Source organism: Chiloscyllium plagiosum, unplaced genomic scaffold (assembly GCF_037043375.1).
Source record: "Chiloscyllium plagiosum isolate Xiang-an unplaced genomic scaffold, Cpla_swu_hap1 HiC_scaffold_37, whole genome shotgun sequence".
NCBI classification, from domain to species: Eukaryota; Metazoa; Chordata; class Chondrichthyes; order Orectolobiformes; family Hemiscylliidae; genus Chiloscyllium; species Chiloscyllium plagiosum.
In genome coordinates, this window is record NW_028270175.1 from 11,523,971 (window position 1) to 11,551,465 (window position 27,495).

At 39.3% G+C, this 27,495-nt stretch overlaps 1 protein-coding gene across 10 annotated transcripts; it reads right to left on the minus strand.

Moving 5' to 3' along the window:
* On the minus strand, window positions 1–27,495 carry cunh1orf159 (chromosome unknown C1orf159 homolog). 10 transcript variants are annotated; one of them, XR_015753437.1, is made up of 12 exons: window positions 27,371–27,495; window positions 27,085–27,174; window positions 22,028–22,112; window positions 19,277–19,378; window positions 17,954–18,019; window positions 17,710–17,844; window positions 15,587–15,612; window positions 13,114–13,144; window positions 4,919–5,019; window positions 3,473–3,532; window positions 2,671–2,707; window positions 1–554 (listed from the first exon to the last, which is right to left on the minus strand). XR_015753437.1 is itself a non-coding variant. In XM_087980321.1 (10 exons), the coding sequence occupies exons 1-9, from the start codon at window positions 27,395–27,397 to the stop codon at window positions 4,937–4,939; spliced, it is 645 nt and encodes a 214-aa protein (XP_087836447.1). In that variant the 5' UTR covers window positions 27,398–27,495; the 3' UTR covers window positions 1–554; window positions 4,919–4,936. The 10 variants fall into 10 exon arrangements, 6 of the variants coding, with proteins under 6 accessions (XP_087836447.1, XP_087836443.1, XP_087836445.1 ...); XR_015753435.1 differs by lacking the exon at window positions 3,473–3,532; XR_015753436.1 differs by lacking the exon at window positions 3,473–3,532 and having other exon boundaries at window positions 4,903–5,019.

Sequence of the window (27,495 nt, forward strand, 5' to 3'; positions counted from 1 at the left end):
TAAAGGATAATAGTTCTTTTATTTGAAATCATTACAAAACAGCTCAAAATCAGTACAAAACAATTATGGAGCAAACATCACAAACTATCTTGCTGTACAACAGCAGTAAAACTTGCAATAGCCAGCACGGAATCCGTTTGGTCAGTTCCCGCAACACATTTGATTCATTCAATTAATAACACAAGGTTCAGATTAATCATTGCATAGTATTTGGGAGATAAATCCTGATGTTTTCTTTCAAATTGCTGTCAACTTACTGCCAATATTGTCACTTCATTCTTAAAAATTGGACATTAAGATACTTTCTGTTGACCAACCACCATAATTAGGTTATGTTCTCTCCCACTCTCCTTATTTCCAACATATTCAATCTCAAGGGGAACAATAATTCTCAATAAATTGCATCAAAACTATTAATTCACTCCTTAGTTGCAGTGAGAGAAAAATGTGCTGGATTAATAAAATACCATCACTGCCATTTTCCAGAATGAAAACTTGTCAAGGACTCTCTCTCTGTTGCAGGCTCAACATTTCCCAGGGCACAGGTGCGGAGCCTGAAACACAGTAGTGCACACCTTAGCATCACTTGCAAATTAAATCCATATAGGTATTTAGGAGATTAGATTCCCTACAGTGTGGAAACAAATCCTTTGGCCCAACCAGTCCTCACCGACCCTCCGAAGAGTAACCCACCCAGACCCATTTCCCTCTGACTAATGCACCTAACACTACGGACAATTTCGAATGGCCAATTCACCTGAACTACACATCTTTGGATTGTGGGAGGAAACTCACGCAGACACGAGGAGAATGTGCAAACTCCACACAGACAGTCACCCGAGGCTGGAATCAAACCTGGGACCCTGGTGCTGTGAGGCAGCAGTGCTAACTGCTGAGCCAACGTGCTGCCCATATGAAAACCATTTGGATTTCCCTGTGTTTGCTGCAATGGAATATTAGACACCAGACAGGGGTGCAGTTGTCCATAGGGTCTGAGCCTAATATTATTGGTGAGGCTGTATGGAATTAGTATAACTATATAGTGTCATTATGTCATGGGCAATTAGTTGTTTCTTAAATGAACATCATTCAAAAACAAAAAACCTCCAGGCATTTTAGCTCATTGCTGTTTGCTGAAGCTTACTGTGCATTAATAGCACAACAGTGACTACACTACATTAAAGAAAGTTTAGAAGCTATGAAATGTAAATCACTTTCTTATTGCTTCCAATGAAGCAGCCAGGGGGAATTTGATTTAGATATGGTCAGACGATTTGTTTAGCAAGCCACTGACCTAAAGGCTGGAAGCCTTCTGGAGCTTGATATTCACTTACTTTGCGAACAGAGCAGTTGATTCTATCATAATAGCCCATTCAGTGCATGTCAAATTATGGACAAATACAACAAATACTGCAGAGATTCAAAGATTGAAATTTTGGTTATTCAAGTAAGGATTTCACAACCCATGGGTTATAGCTGAATGAATTAGGAAATATTTCCTTTGCTATTGTCCCCCTCACTGAATGTGTTTTGTTTAATCCTTTTAAAAGGATTTCACTTATTTGTGTATTTTGAGGAAGGATTTATATTCAGTGCCAGTTGCCTGGTTGACTATAGTTTTAGATGTTGACAGCATTTTTTTGTCCATAGCAAACTTTTCAATAACAATTTAGTTTCTGTTATGGTGAGATATAAATTAAAGCCTGGCAGATGGAGGGGAGGGAAGTATGGTGTCGACACAGTTAAAATAAAAAGTAACAAAGAAATGGCATCATAAGAAACATCTTTGTTGAAGACAAGTTACCACTGTTTGAACATTCCCACAGAAATGATACTTCTATTGGTCTTCATGCATGCTTGAAAAGGATAAGCCCAGCCTAGGCATGAAGGCTTACCATGTTTTAACCTGCCCAGCCTAGGCATGAAGGCTTACCATGTTTTAACCGTCTCTCGCTAGGGGCAAAATCCCAGCAGTGACAGAATGAGACCCATACATTGCCATTAATTCACCATTTATGGGCCTCAACTAGCCCACAGGTGCAAGTGCTACCCAATGCCTTTCCTGCCATATATAAACTATCTATGCGAGTGGGCAGACAGGCTACAGGCACGATACCATTGGCCTGATGCTCAACATTTCACCCTCCACTGCCATGCTATTCCAAGGAGCAAGTGTAAAATACAGCCCATGCACCTTTAATAAAATACAAAACACTAGATAGAATCTTGGTTAAGGACTGGAGGATTGCTATCTCTTACTCTGACATCACTGAGATATCAGCCTTGATTATGGAATCAAGGTGTTGGATTGTAGCTTCATTTAATATCAGTCTAGAAGCAGCACTGTAACTATGAGTCAGGCTGATATAATAGAGATGATACACCTTTCATAGTGGGGTAGATAAAGTTTGGGTTGAGTGTAAGTGAACTTCCTTACAATCTTTCCCATCTATGTTTTATACAGCTGCAAGTTGTATGGAAAAGGGAGATCAACACTTCCTCTCAATCAAATAAGAATACTTTTACTTCTGAACTGTTTGCTGGATGCTGCATTTTTGACCAATTCTTCTTAAACATTTCCAAAAGTAAAACAAATCAGTATTGACCTTCTGTCTATTCAGTAAATGTATTCATTAACATTATATCATGAAGCAAAGGATTGATTTTTACCTTTCTAATAGTTTCATGATATCATCACACTTCATACCTGAATGATTTACAAAATAACAACCAGTTATCATCTTTCTTCCAATATACCAACTCACACTTACAACAAAACAAATGCATCAAAGCTACAGTCCTTTCATAATAAATGAAAGTTAAGAACTGCCTTGTCTGGGATAAGTTAGTTAGTGCACGGATTCTATTCTGCATCAAGAAAAATTTATTCTGAGAAGTTACACTTTAAAAATTGTTGACAGTCAAATGAAAGTGAACAGATAGAGAAGATTAGACTTCTATTGGCTCTTGCCCCACGGAGACCAGCGACTACTACCCACAGAAAGGGATTCTCCATAATCAATGTCATCCCAAAGGTCCACATCCAGATCAACAAACTAACATCAATCTTTAAGTTGACTGAGGACCTCCTCAAACTAACAGTCCAAACTTAGTGGCCAAAATGCAGTCAACTGAGCTGGGCAAATGAAATAAAAAAGGTCACTTCTGGAGAACGAACACTTGGGGCCTTTGAATTTCTACATCTTCAGTTCAAAAAGTGAAAGAAACGTAGGCTGGTGGGGGGAGATTGCTTCTAGCTCTACCAAGTAATGATGGCAAAATTATGTTTACCTTATTTGCTACAACGCAGCTCAAAATACTGTAAGCAGCATTTGATTGCAATACAGAGAATCAATCCTACCCATATACATAAATTGTGGGAAGAGTCTTTAATCTGAAACCTAAAAATTAAAGGAAAAGAACTCAATTCTGTGAAAGGAGCTTTAAGTATGCTTTTAAACACAGGAGTCACCTTGTCATTGTTTAATGTCACATCATTCCATGGATTGTTATGTTATAGGGTGTCCATCTCCTTCAAAAGAAAAAAGTCCTGTGACCCAGGGTGATGCAATCTAAATAAACAGACTTCAGCTGTGCAGAAACCTCATCAGCATTGTAAAGCATCTGCTTAGATCCCTGTAACCAATTTTCGTGTTTGATGGAAGTTGATGTTGACAGCACGATATTGCATGTCACGTTTTCCAGTGAGCCCAGAGAATTTTAAATTGCAATATTACAGTATGCATGGTTGGGTAGGTTGGTAATGTGAAGCTATTAGTTACAAATTCAAAGTCTTGACTGCCTTGTCCTGCCAACAAAGGAGAAATGAAGGGTAAAAAACAGAAGGGCTGGAGGAAAGAAATAGTAATTGAACAAGTGGACAATGTGGACTAAGGAAGGCTTAAAGGAAGCCAGATTAGAAGCAAGACAATGTCAGTAGCCCCACTAAAGCTGGGTAACAATGAACAAGGTAGCAGAATGGAAGAAACATATTTACATTTATTCTACGCTCTTGAATTTTGAAAAAGAGTAAAATATCAAACTGCCAGACTAAAGTATTTCTGACTGATTATCTATTAAAGAAAATGCGAATGTTACCCAGTCAAAAGGGTGAATATCTGATCTGAGGTAATTAGAAGGACTGAGCTGAGAACTGAGGGAATATTAGCCTCAAAAATATTAGCTTCACCAGTTACCTTCAGGGACATAATTCAATATGAAACTAAATGATAATTGCTAGAATGTCTTGAGTTAAGAAACCTCAATGCTACATTCTGCATTTGGCACAATAAAAAGAAAGTGCAATGGACATTACAAGAAGAGGTGACCAGAACTCTTAAATCCACAGCCAGAAACATAACCTGTTACAAATCAAGCTTAACACCTATAGAAAGAACACTGGAACTGCCAGAGATGATGGTTTCTAGGGCAAAATTCTATCAGTACCTTTATGGATGGAGAGCATTCAGGATGCATAGACCATCTAAATTTAGTAGAATTTGTAGACAGAGGTGTTGCAAAGAAATCAGGAGAAGATTAGAAACTAAGTCAGTTGACCTTGATCTATCAGTCTATCTACAAACAGTTGGATAGTGTAGACCAATATTAGGAGATATATGCTTTCATGGTCACATATCAACTTTTGACTTGGCCGTGATTTCATCTCTGAAATAAAGTCAGAAGATTGAGAACAGCCCAATTATATTGAACAATATATTCCCAGACGGGGAGAGATCATGTTTTACTTCCAAATGCCCATGTGATGGGTATGCTGCAGGCTGTATGTGTGTGTGCGCGTTTATCAATAAACAACAATTCTACAAAGTGGCCCTTGCAACTTGGTAGAATGATAGTGTCCATCAGTGCAGGGAATGTATATAAATGTACAAATTAAAATAATACCATTTCTTGAACATACATGGTGGACAATGCAGGATCAAACATTGCTTATGGCAGCCGATGCAAATGAAGCTGTAGAAGCAGAGAGTCTTTCTCTTCTCGAATATCTTTGTTTTCGCACTGGAAATACAAGGAAAAGGAAAGTGAATGAACTAGATGCCAATCAGTAATTTTATTGGGTTAGGAGACTATTAACATAGCAATCACACGAATGTACTGTCAGCCAAAATACATCCAATCTAGTTATCTGAAAACCAAAACACTTAATCTACCCTGCTTCAAGTTCAATTCAATAAAATTTTAAAAAAAGACACAACTTACCTGGGCATTTGGTTACTGTATTGGCATGGTATGGCTCCAGACTAGTTATTAACTTCAATGTTTTACACCCCACTTTATTCCATGTTTCTGGCAATCCTAGACTCCGCCACCCAAGTCAAATTCTAGAAATATCTAAAGTCCAGCACCCTGGGCACTGTGGTATTGTACTGGCTGCTTTGCGCAATCAGGAAATATCATAAAAGTGAATGAAAATCAAGTAGCAGCAAAGGCTAGATTTACTCAAACCTCAAAACAAACATCTCACGTTCATGAATAAAACAACGTACATTCTACAGTACCTTTCATTGGAGTGTAATCAGACAAAAATGGAGAAAACTAACAAAGAATAGATGAGAGAAAGTTTGGATAAAGATTTTAAACAGAGTCTCAAAAGGAAGCAGTAGTAGAGGTCTAGTTTGGAAATTCCAGAACCTCAGACCTACATAACAGATTGCACGGTCATTAATGAAGTGAAGATTAGTGTTAGAGGTTTGTACAGTTTCTTGTGCTTGCTGATGGAGAGAAGAACGAACTGTAGCAGCATTTAAACATGATTGTAAGAATTCTGAAATCAAGCTGCTGTTAAGACTAGCTGCTGAAGATGGCTAGTTGACACAGGGGTGGTAATCAAAGTCCCTCTACAAGTGGAATCTTAGAGGAGCTCAAACTCAGGAGTGAAAGAAAGGTAGCTGAGGCAGAAAAAAAAAGTCACATCAAAAAGACAGTGCATGTGCCTTTGCCAGTGTACATTACTTTTAGGTGATGGTTACACTACTAAAGGAACAGTGATAATGCGTCTAATAGGGGCTACCATTTGGTCTTTCCTTTGAGCAGATAAATATAACACAGAAATACACAGTTTCCACATTATTGCTTATTTGGATCTTCCCCATATCTTGGGAAAAGTAAGGCAACATCAACTGCAGGACAAGGGGCAGGGGGCAAAAAGAAGGAGGGAGTTCAGAACACAAGCAGCCACATTGTGCTGTATTGTAGACCTACAACTGCTGGAATCAGTTCAGCAATAGCTACAAGTGTCAGATTCTTGCAGCTACATCTGAAAACTGCATTCCACATTACAACTGGGAGCAAATTCTTATGCTTAGGAGAACCAGGGTAATTAATATGCTGGACACAGAGCTCCCTTCCATTGCAATTTCTGCTCAGATCCATACTTCAAGCTCAAATAATTGACTTCTGGTCTATTAAACACTCGTTAAGAATTATAAATGAGTGTTAGACCTTCCAAACATACCCATAAATCTTGATAGGACAATAAAAATACCAATGTCATTAAGAGTTTTGGCTGGAGTACCTAGGCGTATGTGATCTCCTGGTCGCTATCAATTAAAATTCATTGTCCTTTCTTACGGACCTTCTGCCACGGCATAATAAGCTACACAATCCAAAAAGTGCTGACCTTGTTAATGATACCCACTTCTCAAAAGAACATTAAAAAACTGTATACTGAGTAGAAAGGCAAATGGAATGTTATCCTCTAATTTGGTGGCCTCATTTAAGAAAGATGTAAATGCGTTAGAAACAGATAAAAAGTGGTTCAGAAAAGGTTTGATCAAATAATACTTGGATAGGAGATTACCTCAAAATACCTAAATCTATTGCAGCTTAGAAAGAGGAGAGGTGAGTCCACTGAAACGTATACTGAGTGCATACTATAAGGTGTCTCCTTGTGGGAGAGACTGAAACAGGTTATCTCTAAGGGTCAGATAGGGATACCTGGCACCAAATGGAACGAAGGAACAGATGGCAGTTATAAAAGAGATAATTGGATGAGAATTAGGTGTGCATAAGAGGAACAAATAATCAGTGGGTCGATGTTCTGTACTGTGCAAGTTGAAATAAAACTGACTTGAAGAGCACATGCCTGAACATTGTCGAGCCAACTTTTTAAACCTGTAGTGTTTTTAAACAGTTAGAGCAAAAAATGACTAGCTGGGTTTACATCAAACGTTGAAAGCCAAGTATTATTCTAAACCAAAAATGATTTGGAGAAAACTTCTGAAAAATGGCTGAATGAAATAACCATGAGTACCTGTCACTTCTTTATGTAAGAGCAATCAAACCTTCTAACCATCCAAAAAACAGGATGATAAGAAAATCTTTCTCAGAATTGGAAATTGACAATATGAACATGAATGAAGATTTAAACAAATTATATTTTATTATTTAAATGAATCCAAAGTTTATTTGCTCACTTGCTAGGTGTGGTCAGATTTTGACAAATTCAGAAAGGCTGAAGCTAGTTCCATGAAAAAAAAAGAGTACTAATGGAGTTTAATAGACTTCTGCAGGATTGCAAAACAATTAAATGTAAATTCTACAATCTATGCTGGCATTTAGATACAATGGCAAGTAGGAACAAGAGTAGGCCATCAGTCCCTTGAAGTAATTAGACAATGCCAAAGTACTAGGTTTAGACAGCTTTGATAGGAATTAAAATTTGCAGACTGAATGCTGGAAACATGTCAAAATAACAACAAACTTTTTCAAAGCATCTCTTTCCAGTAATATTTGAGGTGCAACAAGGATATTGCCAGGGATGTAAAGTTTAAGCTATAAGGAGAGGCTGAATAGCTAGAACTATTTTCCCTGGAGTGTTGGAGGCTCAGGGGCAACCTTATAGAGGTTTATAAAATCATGAAGGGCATGGATAGGATGAATAGTCGTGGTCTTTTTCCCAGGGTAGGGGAGTCCAACACTAGAGGGCATAGGTTTAAGATGAGAGAGAAAAGATTTAAAATGGATCAGAGGTAACTTTTTAATGCAAAGGGTGGTGCACGTACAGAATGAGCTGCCAGAGACAGTGGTGGAGGCTACTACTACAACTACAACAAAAAAAAAAAGGTATCTGGATGGGCATTTGAATAGCAAAGGTTTAAAGAGACATGGGCCAACTGCTGACAAATAGAACAAAATTAATTTAGGATAGCTGGTCAGCATGGATGAGTTGAACCAAAGGGTCGGTTTCCATGCTTTACAACTCTGACAGATATTGGAGCAAGACATGAAAAGGGCTGGTGGGACTGTCTAGATACAGATCAAAGGCAACAGTATGAAATAATAACTTGAACAAAGAAATTAAGGCTGAAATGCTTTTCACAACTAAGACAAAGGGAAGAGAATTTGGGAATTACAATAAAAAAAATGAACCCCAGAAATGCCCAGCATATAATCAACCTATACTTCAGGTGTGATTCAAAATACCATTTCACATAACCTCCCCATGAAAGAACATACACTTTAATGTTCAAAACTAAACATAAAAACAGAAGATTCAGAAGAGGATGGCAAAGGGAGTACATTGTATTGGTTGTTAGAATTTTCAATCCAGTGATAAATGCATCAATGGCAGAATCTTTCAACTGTATTCGATAGCAGATACATAGCTATGTTCTGTAGAATAGTCTATATGAATCTATACTGACTAATAAGATCTAGAACAAAGTTAAAAAGAGTTTGAGAACAATGTTCCTTCTAATATGTGCAGTTGCGGTCTGCACCACTAATTGGTATGCTAATGTTATTCCCAGCATTGACTCCTGGTTATGGAAAATGCTTCCGTGCATAAACCTCAGCAGGTCCTCACATAAGAAGAAAAAAAATGCGTAATTTAAGAATTCAAACAGCTTCGGATTTGGGGATGCTAACACAAAAGGTTCTCTTTTTAAAAGTAGTAACTTCTTGTAAGCTAGGCTGAATTGTTCATTTTATTAGTAAGGGTTGAAAGTTGCTGTTGAAAGTTTGTTGTTATGAAGTAGGCTATCAATGAAAAAAGATGTAAGTTGAAATTAGACGTGGAAAATTAAAACCTTTTATATATGGAAAATCTGTGAACTTGTGATGTACAGGTTGCTGAGCTATAACACTTGTTTCATTAACACATTCGCTATAACACAATTGATGAATTTCGGACACTGTTTCTAAAGCAAAAGTTTTAACAAGTGTGTATTGGTTATAATGAGATTCTGGCCCCAGTAGTTTACATGGTGCTGTTATTACACAATTTTTTTTTAATAACACCTGATTGCATGAGAACGGAACTACTACGTTGTAGCAGAACTGACTGTACACAATCAGGATATTATTCCTTCAATGAAACATAACTTCCCCATGAAAGAAATTAAAGGTTTATTGACATTCAGGGGCAAAAATATAAAGACCAAATAGTTAATTGTATTAAAACTACATTGACAGAAGCATGGGCAATTTGCCTCAAAAGTTAAAAACTTTACTAAAGGGTTCAGGAATAGCTGAAGAAGGATTCAATAAGTTTATAGGAGAGACAATAATGTGACAAATGCCAAAAGACACTGCCACGGTTTATACAAATTTGTCCTTAGCAAGGGATTTCAGTGAGGTACTGGCTATGAATTTAAAAGGTCTGGGATAATTCATTTTACAATTTGTAAATTTGTCAACCAGATTTAGTTAACTGAAGATAATATATACAGCAAAGACAAGAAAATAATTGTGGATAAGGTCATAGTAAAATGGATAGGGATGGATTTGCTCCCTTTGCAAAGTTTTTCACTGGTAAAGGTGGGACATTTGTTAACTATAAAATTAGTGGTATTCAAATAAGAATAGAACAGATATGAATTTTGCAGCAGAAAGCCCTTTTAGTAATGGAGTTTGTGAAACAGCCATGAAGTAATATACAAAACAGTTCATAATTTACACTTTGATTGCCAATATTTTATTAGCTGCATTAGCCTATGCTGTCCATGCCACAGGTTCACGGTAAACAGTCAGAGGATAAAAGGTCCTGATCAGTAGAAATCCTAAAGTTTGGTCAATAATTGGTGATCAGCTCCGCAAGCATGGGAAAGGACTACAATAAACTAGTTGAACATCAGAATGCACCTCACGCAGGCAAAAAAAAGCTTTCATTAAAATCAAAATCACAGAAGCATTCAGTGATCCTTACGACATAATGTAAGCCTAATGGAAACAATTTTCAAAATGGAGAAATTTCTAGAAGTACTCCCAAAAACTACATATTGTACACACAGTAAAAAAAAAACTAAAAAAAGGGGCTCGGTTGTTATTTAGTAGCATCTGGCAGGACTGCTCCAGACAAAATGGAAATAGAGAACAAGCGATGGTTATGATTTAATTAAGGGATCACTGGATGATGATATTATCAAATACATTATATACATACAAACAGACACATAGATTTATGGGAAACAAGTAATCAGTGGGTAGGAGTCCCATGAAGAACAATTTGAAATAACACACTGACCAGAAAAGCATTTGCCCAGACTGTGTCTAGCCAGACTATTAATTGCTGGCAATTAATAACAGTTTCAAAATAAAGGGGTCACCCATTTAAGAGCAAGACGAGGAAGAAATCTCTCTTAATAGATCAGAGTCTTTGAAACAGTCCTCTCCAGAGAGCAGTAGAGGTTGGATCTTTGAATATTTTTAAGGCAGAGGTAGGTAGATTCTTGGCTAATAAGAAATTTCAATGGGTGTTGGGAGTAGGCAAGGTTGTGCATTTGAGGCCACAAGTAGATCAGCTGTGATCTCATTTAGTGGTGGAGTGGAAGAGAAGGGCTGAATGGATAACTTATGCTCCCAATTTGCACTTGGCCCAAATGGCTAAGCAGGTTTATTGACTAATGGAGAGATTGCACGGTTTGAGCTTGGTGAAAAATCACAGACTTAAGAGTCATAGAGATGTACAGCATGGAAACAGACTCTTTGGTCCAACTCGACCAGATATCCCAACCTAATCTAGGCCCATTTGCCAGCACTTGGCCCATATCCCTCTAAACTCTTCCTATTCATATACCAAACCAGATTCCTTTTAAAATGTTGTCATTGTACCAGCCTCCACCACTTCCTCTGGCAGCTCATTCCATACATGCACCACCTATCTACGTGAAAAAAATTGCCCCTTAGGTCCCTTTTAAATCTTTCCCCTCTCACTCTAAACCTATGCCCTCTGATTTTGGACTCCCTAACCCCAGGAAAAAACCTTTTCTATTTACCCTATCCACGCCCCTCATGATATTAAAAATCTCGATTCAGCCTCCAATACCACAGCCTATTTAGCTTCTCCCTGTAGCTCAAATACTCCAAACCTAGCAACATCCTTGTAAATCTTTTCAGAACATCCCTCTGATAGAAGGGAGGCCAGAATTGCACACAATATTCCAAAAGTGGCCTAACCAATGTTAGGACTGTACAGGACATGACCTCCCAACACCTACACTCAATGCTCTGTCCAGTAAAGAAAGGCATACGAAATACCTTTTTCACGGTCCTACCTACCTGCATCTCCACTTTCAAGGAACTCTGAACCTGTATTCCAAAGTCTCTTTGTTCAGCAATACCCCCAGGACCTTACCATGATGAGTATAAGTACTGTTCGGATTTGTTTTTCCAAACTGCAGCACCTCACATTTATCTAAAATGAACTCCATCTACCACTCCTCAGACCATTGGCCCATCTGACCAAGATCCCATTGTATGGAGGTAACCTTCTTCGTTGTCCACTACACCTTCAATTTTGGTATCATCTGCAAACTTACTAACTATACCGGCTATGCTAACATCCAAATCATTTATTTAGATGACGAAAATCAGTGGACCAAACACTGATCCTTGTGGTACACCACTGATCACAGGCCTCCAATCTGAAAAGCAACACTCCACCACCCTCTGTCTTCTACCTTCAAAACAGTCTGTATCCAAATGGCTAGTTCTACCTGTATGTCATCAGAGCTAACCAGTCTCCCAACAGGAACCATGTTGAACACCTTATTGAAGTCCATATAGATATGTCTACCACTCTGCCCTCATCAATCCTCTTCGTTACTTCTTCTTAAAAAAAAAATTCAAATCAAGTTAGTGAGACATGATTTCCCATGCACAAAGCCATGTTGATGATCCCTAATCAGTCCTTGCCTTTCGAAATGCATGTAAATCCTGTCCCTCAAGATACCCTCCAACAACTTGCCCACCACCAATGTCAGGGTTACTGGTCTATAATTCCCTTGCTTTTCCTTACCACCTTTCTTGAATAGCGGCACGTTAGCCAACCTTCAGTCTTCGGGCACATCACTTATGACTAAAGGCCCAGTAAAAGGCCCAGCAATTACTTCCCTAGCTTCCCACAGAGTTCTACTTCTACTCTAACTACACTGGCACAAAATAACAAGGAATCACCTGCACACAGATGGCTGACAAAAAAGAGCTTATACAGGTTGTTCTGCTATAATGCATGTTTCGTTAACATGAATTCGCTATAACACGATTGATGAATGGGGGACATTTTGGCAATAGAAACATTTTTAAAGCATCTATTGGTTAGAACGCAATTCCGCCCCTATTAGTTTAAATGGTGCTGCTGTGATTTTCTTATAATACGGGATTGCACGAGAATGGAACTACCACATTATAGCAGAATTGAAGGTGTTTTGTAAACTGGGTTTTGCTAGTCAATAATTTAAAATTTCTTATGTAAACTGTGGAATGGAGCAGCAGTAGAAGTGGATGCAACTAATGTTTATCAACAAATTAGCTTCTCTCAAGACTTTTCCATGCAAATAAGGTGTTATTTCTAGAGGTGTTATTAGAATTTGTGCTACGGTTAGCATGTGTAGCAAAACTGTAATCATGTTCTTGTTTAATCAAGACAAATAGCAACCAGAATAATTTTCTATAAATGACAAAGAAGGGGAGCGGTGAGGGTGACAAAAATTGGAAATTTTAGAATGATAGATTGAACTTTTCATGAGCACAGATTGTTCATTATGCATTGGAGAAGCCGAAATGGATTACAAAAGCAGTCAATATTATGAACATTAAATCTCACTATATATATAAAAAACACCCCCAATCTGTTTTGTTGGAGTCTATTACCTGATCTAACGGGGCTCCTCATAATTTCTGCCTGTAAAACAAAAGAGGCCTTGGTCACATAATAACACTGATTAGAATGGTTATTTAATTATTAGAATTAAAACTCATTACTACCAAATTAAAATAAGGACTGATTATAGCATGAATTACAGAGATAATTTTCTACAGCATCTGCACATAAATTGCTGTGAGCTGTCAAGTAGATCAAATAAAGGCAGCTGACTCCGATCCAATTCCAAATTCCATTATATCTATTTCAATTGACACAAAATCACAATCAAGTAGAAATGTAGAATTCTACTGCACTTTTTACAATGCTACTTTGCTTGTGTTTGCCAGATGATCATGATTTGTGATTTGAAAAATTGTGAGAAGCTGACACAATACAACTTTTAAAACAAGAAACAACTGCATAAATACTTAATGTGCAAAAGTACAGGACTATGGGCATACAGGAGAGTGCAACTAATTGGATGGCTCCAGCAAAACCGTTATCACATCCTGACTAGTGTCCTTCTTTATTGTCTATTTAATCTCATCATCTCAATCTGATTAACCATGTGAAATATATTCCAATTCAAAAATGCAAACCTATCTGAAAGGAGGTTTGTCTCCTGGTCCATAGCACATTACTGTTTACAGATAGATATTGAAACTAGTATTCTTAAGATTGGTGGATTGCTTCATAATTACAAAAGGTGTCCACAGCTCAGAAATAGGCCAATCAGCCCAAATGTTAGGCAATGTTTGGAACGCTGTGTGCAGTTCTGGTCTCCCTGCTATAGGAAGGATGCTGTGAAACTTGAAAGATTCAAAAACAATTTACTAGGATGTTGCCAGGGTTGGAGGGTTTGAGTTATAGGCTAGAGCGTTTTTTGTTCTGGAGCGGAGGCTGAGGGGTGACCTAATAGAGGTTTATAAAATCATGAGGGGCATGGATAAGGTAAATAGACGAAGTCTTTTCCCTCAGGTGCAAGAGTTCAGATTTAGAGGGCATAGGTTTAAAGGAGAGAGGGGAAAGATTTAAAAAGGGGCCTAAGGAGCGACTTTTTGATGCAGAGGGTGGTGTGTGTATGGAATAAACTGCCAGAGGAAGAGGAAGAGGCGGCTGGTATGATTACAACATTTAAAAGGCATCTGGATGGGTATATGAATAGGATTTTAGAGTGGTATGAGCCAAGTGCTGGCAAATGGGATTAGATTTATCTGGTTGGTATGGATGAATTACACCGAAGGGTCTGTTCCCATACTGTACAGCTCTATCAATGTTTGAGAATTCTGAGTCTATGCTTGATGGAGAAGCTAATTGAAACTTAGAGAATACTGAATGGTCTGGACAGAGTGGATGTTGAAAAATGTTTCCATTGGTAGGAGAGACTAAGACCAGAGGGCACAGCCTTAGAGTAAAGGGAAGACCTTTTAGAATGGAGATAAGGAGAAACTTCTTCAGCCAGAGTGTGAGAATCTATGGAATTCACTTCCACACCAGACTGTGGAGGCTAGGTCATTGAGTATATTTAAGATGGACATGGGTACGTTCTTGATTGTTCAGGGGATCAAGGGTTACAGGGAGAAAACAGGAGAATGGAGTTGAGAAACTTATCAGCCATGATTGAATGGTGGAGCAGACTCGATGGCTGAATGGCCTAATTTCTGCTCCTATGTCTTATAGCTCTATGACTCTACGAGTGAGTGAAAGGAGGAGTAAATGTTAGGCACCCCATATCAAAAGGTGGCAAGAGACAAGTGTCTAACTGAGAACTTGGAGCAGGACCATGTGAACATTAGAATTCATTGTCTAGAACCTGGGTTACTCAAAAAAATCAATGCCCACAGACCTTTAAAATGAATATAAAAGAACCAATAACAGGCAATTCAAAGACAACTCAAAATTACAAATGCTGGATGTGAACAAGTCCTAAAACTAAAATGTGAACCTCCCTATTTAAAACACAAAGGCTATTATTTCTAAGAGGTAATACTTTTATCTGAGGTGATACAACTGTTTCAGTTATCTTGAATGAGATGATTAACTAGTGTAAAAACAAAGTGCTGAAGGAAGTCAGCAAGTGTGGCCGCATCTGGCGAGAAACAGATATGGGTTCCAAGGAAAGGTCACTGGCTTCAAAATGTTAACTCTATTTCTTCCTCTACAGATGCTATCAGATCTGCTGAGTTCTCCCAGCGCTTTGATTTTATTTCAGATTTCCGGTATCCAACATACTGATTTTAGTTGAGCGGTTACCTAGTCATTGTTTAGTAATCAAAATTGTGTGGGAGATACTTTAAAAGGGACCTAAGGAGCAAAGTATTATCTTTACCAAAAATAACTAAGGAAAAGTAAAATAATGCTCTTAAAAACACAGGTGAGGCATTTTCTTTCAATGAATCAACTAGATCTGCATTTACATGGAGCCTGAAAATGTAAAACATCTCAGATGGTTTCAGATAGAAACATTGCAGTTTGACTTACCATTTCATTCGGCTGCAGTATAGAAGCTGGAAAAAAAACACAGTAAAGTGACTTTAGACAGCAATAACACACATTTCAGACAGGTTGACACTACATTATGTCCACTCACCAATTCTTGAAACAACTCCCTGGAGGCTAATTTTCAATGACAACATATAACTGTCCTAGCCAGAACCAATTAACAACACAGACAGGATGTGGAACTGGGATCCTTCTGGTTTGCAGCATTTTGCTGCTTACTGGATAAGGTGAGTGATGTTTTGGGGTGTACTGCTGGGGGGCACACACTTACTGCACATGCAGTTGCAATAGCTGTGAATTTGCTGCATTCTACCAGAAACTTTTCAACAACTATTGCAAGAGAAACCAGAACAAATGAATCACAGCAATTGCAATCTGTTATATCCTGCCCAAAAGGATGGCAGAAGAAGGTTCATTAGTAACTTTCAAAACCAAATTAGATAAAATACTTGAAGGGAAAGAGATCAAGCGAGACAGTTACAGAGAGAGAGAGAGAGAGAGAGAGAGAGAGAGAGAGAGAGAGAGAGAGAAAGAAAATGAGAGCATGATATTAACTGGATAGCTCTACAAAAAGACGCAGCAAAGACATGACGGCCAAGTGGCCTTCTACGCTGCATGATTCCTCAAGAGCAATTTACTCCACTGATTTTTCTCAGCATCTGAAAATTCACCCATTGTTAAGCTGTTGGATACAGAGTTCTAAATGCTAATTTAAAAAATGGTGACAGGGGAATTCATCTTTCCCTAGGGGTGCAAAGGGACACTGTTGGCATCACTTACAAACTGGTAAGTGGTGATACAAACTTCATTATTAATTCGCCACAAGTTAGCAAATTGGATGACTACAATTATTCAATTTTGTAGAATATTACCCCCTTCTGGAAGCAGTATCCTTTCTAAAACTGGAATAGGGAACATTTGAACAATTCTGGTGAGGACTGGGGAGACAGAAAACAGTGTTTGAGGGCAAGAAAGGTGGGGTGGGAATAATTGAGCAATATTGTTTGAGCAACAGCACCACATCAGTCTCTAGATCCATCACAAGTCAGATTATAAAATGGCACAGGCATCTTAATTTTAGCAATTTCAAGGGAAGGTTATTAAACCATACAACTTTAAGACAAGCAGACATCAACTTCTAATGTCTGTCACAAGTATGTAACAAACACTTGTCAGTTACAGTTGCCAAGGTGTTAAGAAAATAAGTTAAAATTGTTAATTTTCTGTTTTCAAGCCAACATGTTCCAACAGTTTAATTTTCACAATAACTTTAATTTCTATTTTGATGTCTTAAAGGTGTGTTATAAATTAGATATTTTCTACAATTTGCTCTAGACTTTAATGTTCAGCCAATAACTCTGTATGCTCATGAAGTTGGCCATCTGGTAATAATTTGCATTGTTTTACCTCCTTCCTCCACAATGAGGAGTTCACATTATGTAAAACAGCACCCGAGTGCACAAAACATGGTTTTCACAATTTCTCATCTTGGTGAAAATACAATTAAATTGTGAGAAAATGAAAGCTTGCCTTAACAAATTGGGGAATATTGTTGCTTTAGCTTTTGACAAATTGCTGACAGACAATTATTAGATTATCTGTTGCTTGATACACAATGCATGTTCAGAAATTCTATAAACAAGTTCTTCCTATAATTATCAAATTTGTCAACACTAAGCATGGCTTGGATTAACAAATCTTAATCTCGGTAATAGATTTGACCCAAAGGAGCATCATTAGCATGGAGTAAATTGGAGCAATGTGCTCATCTTGTGAAACAAGAAATCTCTTTTATATAAATAAGAATGGTTTGATCACTTATAAAGCTAATATTACTTCAGCACTTGGATTTAAATGCTCCAAAATTTGCTTGCCCATCAGTTTCAATCCATTAACAGTTCCCATGCCAGCTATTAAGCAGCAAATTTATGACATCATCAGGACAGAATCAGAAAGATACAGTCAGTAGTTAGTTGCATAGTGAGGAAAGGATACCTAGAAGAAATGAATAATAAAGACCATACTTTAAACAGTACGCATATCCATCTAGAACCAAATGCTCAACAGCCATAAAATGAAACAATACAATATTAGGTCTTTACCTTTGTTTTGCTGGTAAAACAAATGTGGGAGTTTGTTAGATCGCTTGAGGTAAAAAAATGCAGCCACAGAAAGGATGAAGAATGAACTGATAAATAGTGTTCCAAGGCATAATGAGGCAGCTATCCCTGGCCCTCCTTTACAAAAAAAAAGGAAAATCACTTGATGATATACGTTAAATGATGTTAGTTAAACAATGGTTAGAAGTTTCATGGCATCTCTGTGGTTTTCTATTTGTATTCTTACCAATTTTAAGGATGGTTGGGCCCACTGTGGTGCCATTTTCCACCTTCTCTTCACTGCCAGAGAATGCTACAATAGGAAAACTAAATGGGCGTGAAATTCATACAATACTAAGGATATCCAAATAATGAACTCAAAGACATATTTTACTTAGGAAGTTGCAGCATTTAATCTTTGTATTATTACCATAATAGTTGAATTACTTCTCCATCCATTTAAAAATGCAACCCAAAATTATAATCCAGCATTTAAAAGGGGGCCTTAGATAAGTAGAGGAAGGAGAAAGCAATTGAAGTATCTGATGATTGAGTTAGATGAAGTGGGGCATGAGGGTGTACAGTATAGACATCAGTATAAGCAAGTTGAGCTGAATGGTCTGCTTTTCTATCCTACAGAAGCTGTGAAATCTATTCAGATTAAAGAAGTACACATCTCTACACCATATTACAAGAATATGTTCAACCTAGTCTGATGGAACAGTTTGAACTCCAGTATTCTCCCTAGAAACTTTGGGATAACTAGATTAGTGAAAAAAAATCCACACTGAAGGCATGAAATTTCATTATTTTGATAGTTAACCAGTTTCCAGTAGGAAGTAATTTAATGAGGAAACTTTACTGATGTTCTCTGACAATAGGTTTGGGAACATTTAAAGTTCTTACTTACATTAAATGTTAATTGGGCCCAGGATCTTTTATTTGGGATAAAGGTAACTCAGCACTTTCAAATGACGAGGCTCATAATATATTGTATACAACAGCGACAATCTATTTGGTTGATGGTGTAAATTAATTCATAATGAATGTCAGTTTTTAATGCTTTTAAATCACTTACATTGAATCTGGCTGGCTACAAACAGCAGAGAAAAAAAATTTGGCAAGAGTAGTCATTGAAGTCAGAAACAAACTTCAGTTTTTTGTCTCCTGTTTGCAGGACTTTAGCCTGTTGCTCCTCATTGGATAATAACTGAAACCCACTTATCTTTTTTTCCCCAAAAGAACTACATGTTAGTTTGCTTGATTACCAGCATAACTTGTAAAACTTGCCCAAACAGTCCAAGTAGTGGAGATTGGAAAATCAATTTTGACTTCTAATCAGATATATAGTTCTTACCCACTGTAGAGACTACACTTTTAGTTTAAGTTTTCAATGCATCTGTCTTCAGGAGACATCAGGTTGTGTGTAAGGTTAGATGTGGGCTTTAAAGGATATCTCCCACTAGCATTAGCTAGTGTTCAAACAAAATTATTAATGACCTAACAGTCTAGTCACGTTTTATGATATATTGTATTGTCAGATGAAAAAAAGACAATGTTAGTTACTCACAGATGATGCATTCAGTCCTATTATTCAAGGAATCAATTAATGTTTCATTAATGCACCTGATGCAGGTGGTACTTCCATTCTTAAACCAGTGTCTGTAACAGCCTGAAAATGGAAAGTGGGTGAATAAGAGACAAATGCTACTCAAACCTCCTGTAATTATTTTCAGCTAACTTGGAGTTCTTAAAATCAAGCTCAACTGAATTAGTGGAGTAACAGATTGGATTGCTCTCTTCTCCATCTGCCTTGCACTCCCAATCTACATGACCATGGACCAAAGAGGTTGCCTCCAGATCCCTGCAAATTGTGACATTAAAGTATTTAATCCATAGCCCAGAAGTGTTGGCAAATTTTTGAGGGAAGCTAAATATTTACCTGACCCATAGACAGTGTGAAATGGTGGAAGAGGGTATTATTCTGGGAAGGATCTGCCTTTTTATATAATGTTAATTGGTTAGAAATCTATTTTTTCCACCAAAAGGGCAGGATTGGCCAGGCAATTCTCTTATACATTTATAAAATTTACAAGAGAAAATGAGGTCTGCAGATGCTGGAGATCAGAGATGGAAATGTGTTGCTGGAGAAGCGCAGCAGGTCAGGCAGCATCTAGGGAACAGGAGAATCGACGTTTCGGGCATTAGCCCTTCTTCAGGAATGAGGAAAGTTTGTCCAGCAGGCTAAGATAAAAGATAGGGAGGAGGGACTTGGGGGAGGGGCGTCGGAAATGTGATAGGTGGAAAAAGGTCAAGGTGAGGGTGATAGGACAGATTGGGGTGGGGGCGGAGAGGTCGGGAAGAAGATTGCAGGTTAGGGAGGCGGTGCTGAATTTGATGGATTTGACTGAGACAGGCTGGGGGGAGGGGAAATGAGGAAACTGGTGAAATCCGAGTTCATCCCTTGTGGTTGGAGGGTTCCTAGCCGGAAGATGAGGCGTTCTTCCTCCAACCGTCGTTTCGCTGTGGTCTGACGATGGAGGAGTCCAAAGACCTGCATATCCTTGGTGGAGTGGGAGGGGGAATTGAAATGTTGAGCTACAGGGTGGTTGGGTTGGTTGGTCCGGGTGTCCCAGAGGTGTTCTCTGAAACGCTCCGCAAGTAGGCAGCCTGTCTCCCCAATATAGAGGAGGCCACATCGGGTACAGAGGATGCAATAGATGATATGTGTGGAGGTACAGGTGAATCTGTGGCGGATATGGAAGTTTCCTTTGGGGCCTTGGAGGGAGGTGAGAGGGGAGGTGTGGGCGCAAGTCTTGCACCTCCTGCGGTTGCAGGGGAAGGTGCCGGGAGTGGAGGTTGGGTTGGTGGGGGGTGTGGATCTGACGAGGGAGCCACGGAGGGTGTGGTCTTTACGGAATGCTGATAGGGGAGGGGAGGGAAATATATCCTTGGTGGATATATATCCCCACCACCAAGGATATATTTCCCTCCCCTCCCCTATCACCCCACCACCAAGGATATATTCCCCTCCCCTTTCACCCCACCACCAAGGATATATTTCCCTCCCCTCCCCTATCAGCATTCCGTAAAGACCACACCCTCCGTGACTCCCTCGTCAGATCCACACCCCCCACCAACCCAACCTCCACTCCCGGCACCTTCCCCTGCAACCGCAGGAGGTGCAAGACTTGCGCCCACACCTCCCCTCTCACCTCCCTCCAAGGCCCCAAAGGAAACTTCCATATCCGCCACAGATTCACCTGTACCTCCACACATATCATCTATTGCATCCTCTGTACCCGATGTGGCCTCCTCTATATTGGGGAGACAGGCTGCCTACTTGCGGAGCGTTTCAGAGAACACCTCTGGGACACCCGGACCAACCAACCCAACCACCCTGTAGCTCAACATTTCAATTCCCCCTCCCACTCCACCAAGGATATGCAGGTCTTTGGACTCCTCCATCGTCAGACCACAGCGAAACGACGGTTGGAGGAAGAACGCCTCATCTTCCGGCTAGGAACCGTCCAACCACAAGGGATGAACTCGGATTTCACCAGTTTCCTCATTTCCCCTTCCCCCAGCCCGTCTCAGTCAAATCCATCAAATTCAGCACCGCCTCCCTAACCTGCAATCTTCTTCCCGACCTCTCCGCCCCCACCCCAATCTGTCCTATCACCCTCACCTTGACCTTTTTCCACCTATCACATTTCCGACACCCCTCCCCCAAGTCCCTCCTCCCTATCTTTTATCTTAGCCTGCTGGACAAACTTTCCTCATTCCTGAAGAAGGGCTAATGCCCGAAACGTCGATTCTCCTGTTCCCTAGATGCTGCCTGACCTGCTGCGCTTCTCCAGCAACACATTTCCATCTATAAAATTTACAAGCCTAACACAAATCAGTTTAGGCAGACAACTTGCTGCTTAACAAGTGATTAATCCAAAAGGCTACCTCAACATAAAATACTTGAAAAGCCATTATTTGAACTAAGCAATACAAGTTCTAAAATGAAAATTCAATTTTATTATCTCTATTTTATTAGCAACTGACAGTAAAAGTACACCAGTTAAACATAAAAAACTCGAGTGAGAACACAAGTGGTAAGAAATGGAAAACACTCAAGTAATATAGTGATTCACGAGAGTGATGCTCTTCTGGGTTAATGTCTTATCTAGGAACATTATAGACAAAGTGCTCAAAGTTGAGTGCTCCATTCTCCAGTACAGACATTTTGCTAAACAAAACACATGGAATGAAAAGTTGACGTATGTTTATTTGGTTGGCCAATATTACCAATGGCGTTATGTTAAAAATGTACCTGAATAACATGAGCTGCTTTGTGGACAAAGGCCAGAATCATCGGAGAGATCTGCACAACATTCAGACAGAGCATTTAATGGAATCTAGAAGAAAACCAAAGCATCAGAAATTAGAGTAAAGACAAAGATCTGTATTTCTAAAGAGCTTTCCATATGCTTAGGTCATTCTAAAGTATTTCAGAACCAATTATGTACTTCTAAATCACTGCAATAATGTAGCAGTCAATTTGCACATAAGGTCCACAAAGTGTAATGGAATAAGTGACTGACCTTTTTTTTTCCCTGATGTGTTTCAAGGGTAAATATTGGCCAGGCTAAAGTACATGACCCTGAACATTCCTACTGGATTTGATCTTCAAGCTTCAAAACTTTGGAAAAGCAAATCAGAGCAGGACTTGTACACTTAATGGCAAGATCCTACAGAGTGTTGCTGAACAAAGAGTGCAGGTTCAGGACTCCTTGAAAGTAGAGTTGCAAGTAGATAGGATAGTGAAGGCAACATTTGGAATGCTGTCCTTTATTGGTCAGAGTGTTGAGTATAGAAGTTAGGAGTTTGTGCGAAGATTTGTAGCTCGGGTGCTCGTTGTTGTGGTTCTGTTCACCGAGCTGGAAGTTTTTGTTGCAAACGTTTCGTCCCCTGGCCAGGCGACATCATCAGTGCTTGGGAGCCTCCTGCGAAGCGCTTCTTTGATGTTTCCTCCGGTGTTTATAGTGGTCTGTCCCTGCCGCTTCCGGTTGTCAGTTTCAGCTGTCCACTGTAGTGGTTGGTATATTGGGTCCAGGTCGATGTGTTTGTTGATGGAGTTTGTGGATGAATGCCATGCCTCTAGGAATTCCCTGGCTGTTCTCTGTCTGGCTTGCCCTATGATAGTAGTGTTGTCCCAGTCAAATTCATGTTGCTTGTTGTCTGCGTGTGCACGCACGCAGACAACAAGCAACATGAATTCGACTGGGACAACACTACTATCATAGGGCAAGCCAGACAGAGAACAGCCAGGGAATTCCTAGAGGCATGGCATTCATCCACAAACTCCATCAACAAACACATCGACCTGGACCCAATATACCAACCACTACAGCGGACAGCTGAAACTGACAACCGGAAGCGGCAGGGACAGACCACTATAAACACCGGAGGAAACATCAAAGAAGCGCTTCGCAGGAGGCTCCCAAGCACTGATGATGTCGCCTAGCCAGGGGACGAAACGTTTGCAACAAAAACTTCCAGCTCGGCGAACAGAACCACAACATAGAAGTTAGGAGGTCATATACAGGACTTTGGTTAAGCCACTTTTGGAATATTGCATGCGATTCTAGTCTCCTTCCTATAAGAAGGATGTTGTGGAACTTGAAAGGGTTCAGAAAGGATTTACAAGGATGTTGCCCCGTTTTGAGGATTTGAGCTATAGGGAAGAGGCTGAATAGATGGAGGCTGTTTTCCCTGAAGCTTTGGAAACTGAGGGGTGACCTTATAGAGGTTTATAAAATCATGAGGGGCATGGAGAGGGTAAAGAGACAAGGTCTTTTCCCTGGGGTGGGAGAGTCCAGAACTAGATGGCATAGGTTCAGGGTGAGAGGGGAAAGATATAAAAGGGACTTAAAGGGCAACTTTTTCACGCAGAGGGTGGTACGTGTATGGAATGAGCTGCCAGAGGATGTGGTGGAGGCTGGTACAATTACAGAATTTACAAGGCATCTGGATGGGTATATGAATAGGAAAAGTTTAGAGTGATATGGGCCAAGTGCTGGCAAATGGGACTAGATTAGATTAGAATATCTAGTTGGCATGGATGGGTTGGACCGAAAGGTCTGTTTCTGTGCTGTATATTTCTGACTCTATGACTTTGTATAAGGTGACCTTTCCCAAAACCATAAATATTTAAAGAGAAACGCACTTAAATCAGCATTGGTTAGATCTAAGGTTCTCAGCGAGACTGTACATATGCCTCCATTTTACTATGAAGTCAGAAAGAGAATGCATCTCTGTACAATAACAAATTACTACTAAGAATAGGAATGTAGCTTTTTCTAAAAAAAAGGGTATTTATTCAACTGATTTCAAGTATGCTCTCTTGTGGAAAGCATTGACTTGTTGAAATAGGATTGAATTTTAACTGTTGTAACAAATACTCAACTTGGCAAAATGGCGATTTCAGGAGTTCACTCAGAAATAAGAATCTCAAAAGATAGGAGGCTTTTATCTACTGATTAAAAATACCTGCACACATGCCATAATTAATGGTACATTAATATACATCCAACTAGTGAAGTCAAGAAAGGCATGGATAAGCCTAGATGAAGTTTGCTTCTGTCAACCTAGGCACGCATATTGCATTATACATGAGCCTTAAAAGTATTTGAACCAAAAACACCGATCATAATATTGTGCACATCAGAGGTTGCAGCAAGTCAACCATTAGGATGTTGGCCTGACAATTTTGTCACTAGACCAAAACCTAACAAAGTCTTAATTCATATATTAGTTCTCGAATTTATATTAACAAACAGAACTTCAGAACCAGTACAGTAACAAACAAGTAATACATCACATGGGAAAACCAGTTTTGTATTAGAAATTTCTGTATTGGCAACTCAAATACCAGACTGTTCAAAAAAAAAAGGGACAATCCTACTCAGGTATTTATTTTTGAATGAGCTCTCAATGTATTGAAAGTATGCAACACATTTGTCATTAGGTAGGCGCTGAAAGACATCTGGGAGTGGAAACTGATTGGATATTAACAGACCCAGTCACTTGTGAAGGAGTAATCAATAAAGCCAATATTATTGTGAAATATATTTACTTATTATGTGCATAGTCACAGAGCCAAGTAATAGCTTTGACAGAGGCTAGGTGGGGTTCTTCAAGACTGTCTTAAAGCTTAGTCAGTAGACACTCCTCAACAATGAGAGTCATTGTTTGGACTGCACCAGAATGGAGGTCTTGTTAAACCCACTGATATTGGTTGGGGTGAATTGTATTCCTAAATCATTAGAACAAAAGGAGATGATGAAACACTAAACGATGCTGCCTAATTACAGCATACAAATGGCATCTTCAAATTTGGTAACCAAGATATGCAGAAAATATTCTAACATGGAAGCATTACACAGAAGAACAAAGGACACTATCCCTCAAGTTAAAAGCTTCAGCTAAGAAGAAAGGCCTAAGAAGGCTTTATAAAAAGTCAGTTAAGGGTTAAGTAGTTAATAGATCATCACAAGGAGGATAAGTTCAAACTAGTGGTGTTAAGAGTTAGGATTGTTGGTCAGAAGCTCATAAGATAATAAATGACAGACATTTGGAATGGCCCTTCTGATGCAAGATAGTACAGTAAAAGCCTATAAAAAATATAACTGGCTGATGCAACGTAACAGGGTGGATGTTCCTTTTCAAATTATATAGGTCTAATACATTCACTCCACTACTTTTTGTCATTTACGTAAATGATTGGGATGTGAACATAGGAGGCACAGCTAGTAAGATTGCAGATGACACCAAAATTAGAGGTGTAGTGGACAGTGAAGAAGGTTACCTCATAACAATGGGATTTTGATCAGATGGGCCAATGGGCTAAGGAGTGGCAGATGGAGTTTAATTTACATAAATGTGAGGTGCTGCATTTTGGAAAAACAAATCAGAGCAGGACTTATACTCTTAATGCTGAAAATGTGTTGCTGGAAAAGCGCAGCAGGTCAGGCAGCATCCAAGGAGCAGGAGAATCGACGTTTCGGGCATGAGCCCTTCTTCAGGAAAGGATTCCTGAAGAAGGGCTCATGCCCGAAACGTCGATTCTCCTGCCCCTTGGATGCTGCCTGACCTGCTGCGCTTTTCCAGCAACACATTTTCAGCTCTGATCTCCAGCATCTGCAGTCCTCACTTTCTCCTTATACTCTTAATGGTAAGGTCCTGGGGAGTGTTGCTGAACAAAGAGACCTTGGAATGTAGGTTCATAGTTCCTTGAAAGTGGAGTCACAGGTACATAGGACAGTGAAGAAGGAGTTTGGTACGCTTTCCTTTCTTAGTCAGGACATTGGATATAGGAGTTGGGAAGTCATGTTGCAGCTGAATAGGACATTGGTTAGACCACATTTGGAATATTGTGTGCAATTCTGGTCTACTTCCTATTGGAAGGATGTTGTGAAACTTGAAAGGTTCAGAAGAGATTTACAAGGATATTGCCAGGGTTGGAGGGTTTGAGCTATAGGGAGAGGCTGAACAGGCTGGGGCTGTTTTCCCTGGAAGCTGAGGGATGACTTTATGGAGGTTTATAAAACCATGAGGGGCATGTATAAGATAATCAAAGTATTTTCCCTGAGGTTGGAGAGTCCAGAACTAGAGGACATAAGTTCAGGGTGAGAGGGGAAAGACATAAAAGGGACCTAAGGGGCAATGTTTTCACACAGAGGATGCTGCATGTATGGAATGAGCTGCCAGAGCAAGTGGTGGAGGCTGGTACAATTACAACATTACAAAAGACACCTGGATGGGTATATGAATAAGAAGAGTTTAGAGGGATATGGGCCAAGTGCTGGCAAAAGGGACTAGATTAGGTTAGGATATCTGGTTGGCATGGACTAGTTGGACCGAAGGGTCTGCTTCAGTGCTGTACATCTGGAGGACTCCATATGGTTTGTAATCATATACTATGGTCTTGCGGCAAATAACTCCTTTCAATGTGAAACTGGCTGAAAAGTGCACAAATTGCAGAAGCGAAATAATTGCATAACAACATACTCATGACATTAAATGATACCTTCTGATTTCATGTTCCTTCCTTCTGTAATCGCTCTGTATAACTAATTTGAACTAAAGAATGAATTAGAGAGACGCTTGTTTGTTTACAGTCAAAAGGTTTTTTGTGTTATATAACCAGCATGGATTTATCAAGCTGTAAAATTCTACGTAAAGTTTTCAATCTAGTTTGCGTGAAGGGAAAATGTGATGTAGCAAACGTCATTTCAGGCACTTCCTGCAATTCAACAAGCAGAATTAACCACCACACCTCGTCATGAATAAATGCTGGGTCACACAAAAAACAGAAGTGCAACGTACCAACGACTGTGGTGTTTTAGTGCAGACTTGAAGCACTAGTCCTGCCACAAATACAATGAACGGCACAGTCATGGCCAGTACAAGAAGTTTCTGTGAGAGTAAAGACAAAACTAAAATTAATTTGCTGAAAAAAAAACATACAAAATGCAACTTCAGTACCAAGAGCTCAGCAGTTAGTAAAACATTGAGGTCAAGCTAAAGAAAGCAGTCCGTCAAAGTCACAATAATTGGTAAAGACATACAGGCAGACTTATTTACTGAACCTTTGAATAAAATAAAATCTTACTTCAGTGAAAGAATTAAGTTCAGGCATTCGGATTTTCACTCTGTCACAGCAATTGAAAGCAGATTCCTCCTCATAATGGCAGCCTTGTTTGTTGCTAGGATACAAGGGGCCTTATCTGAATACAA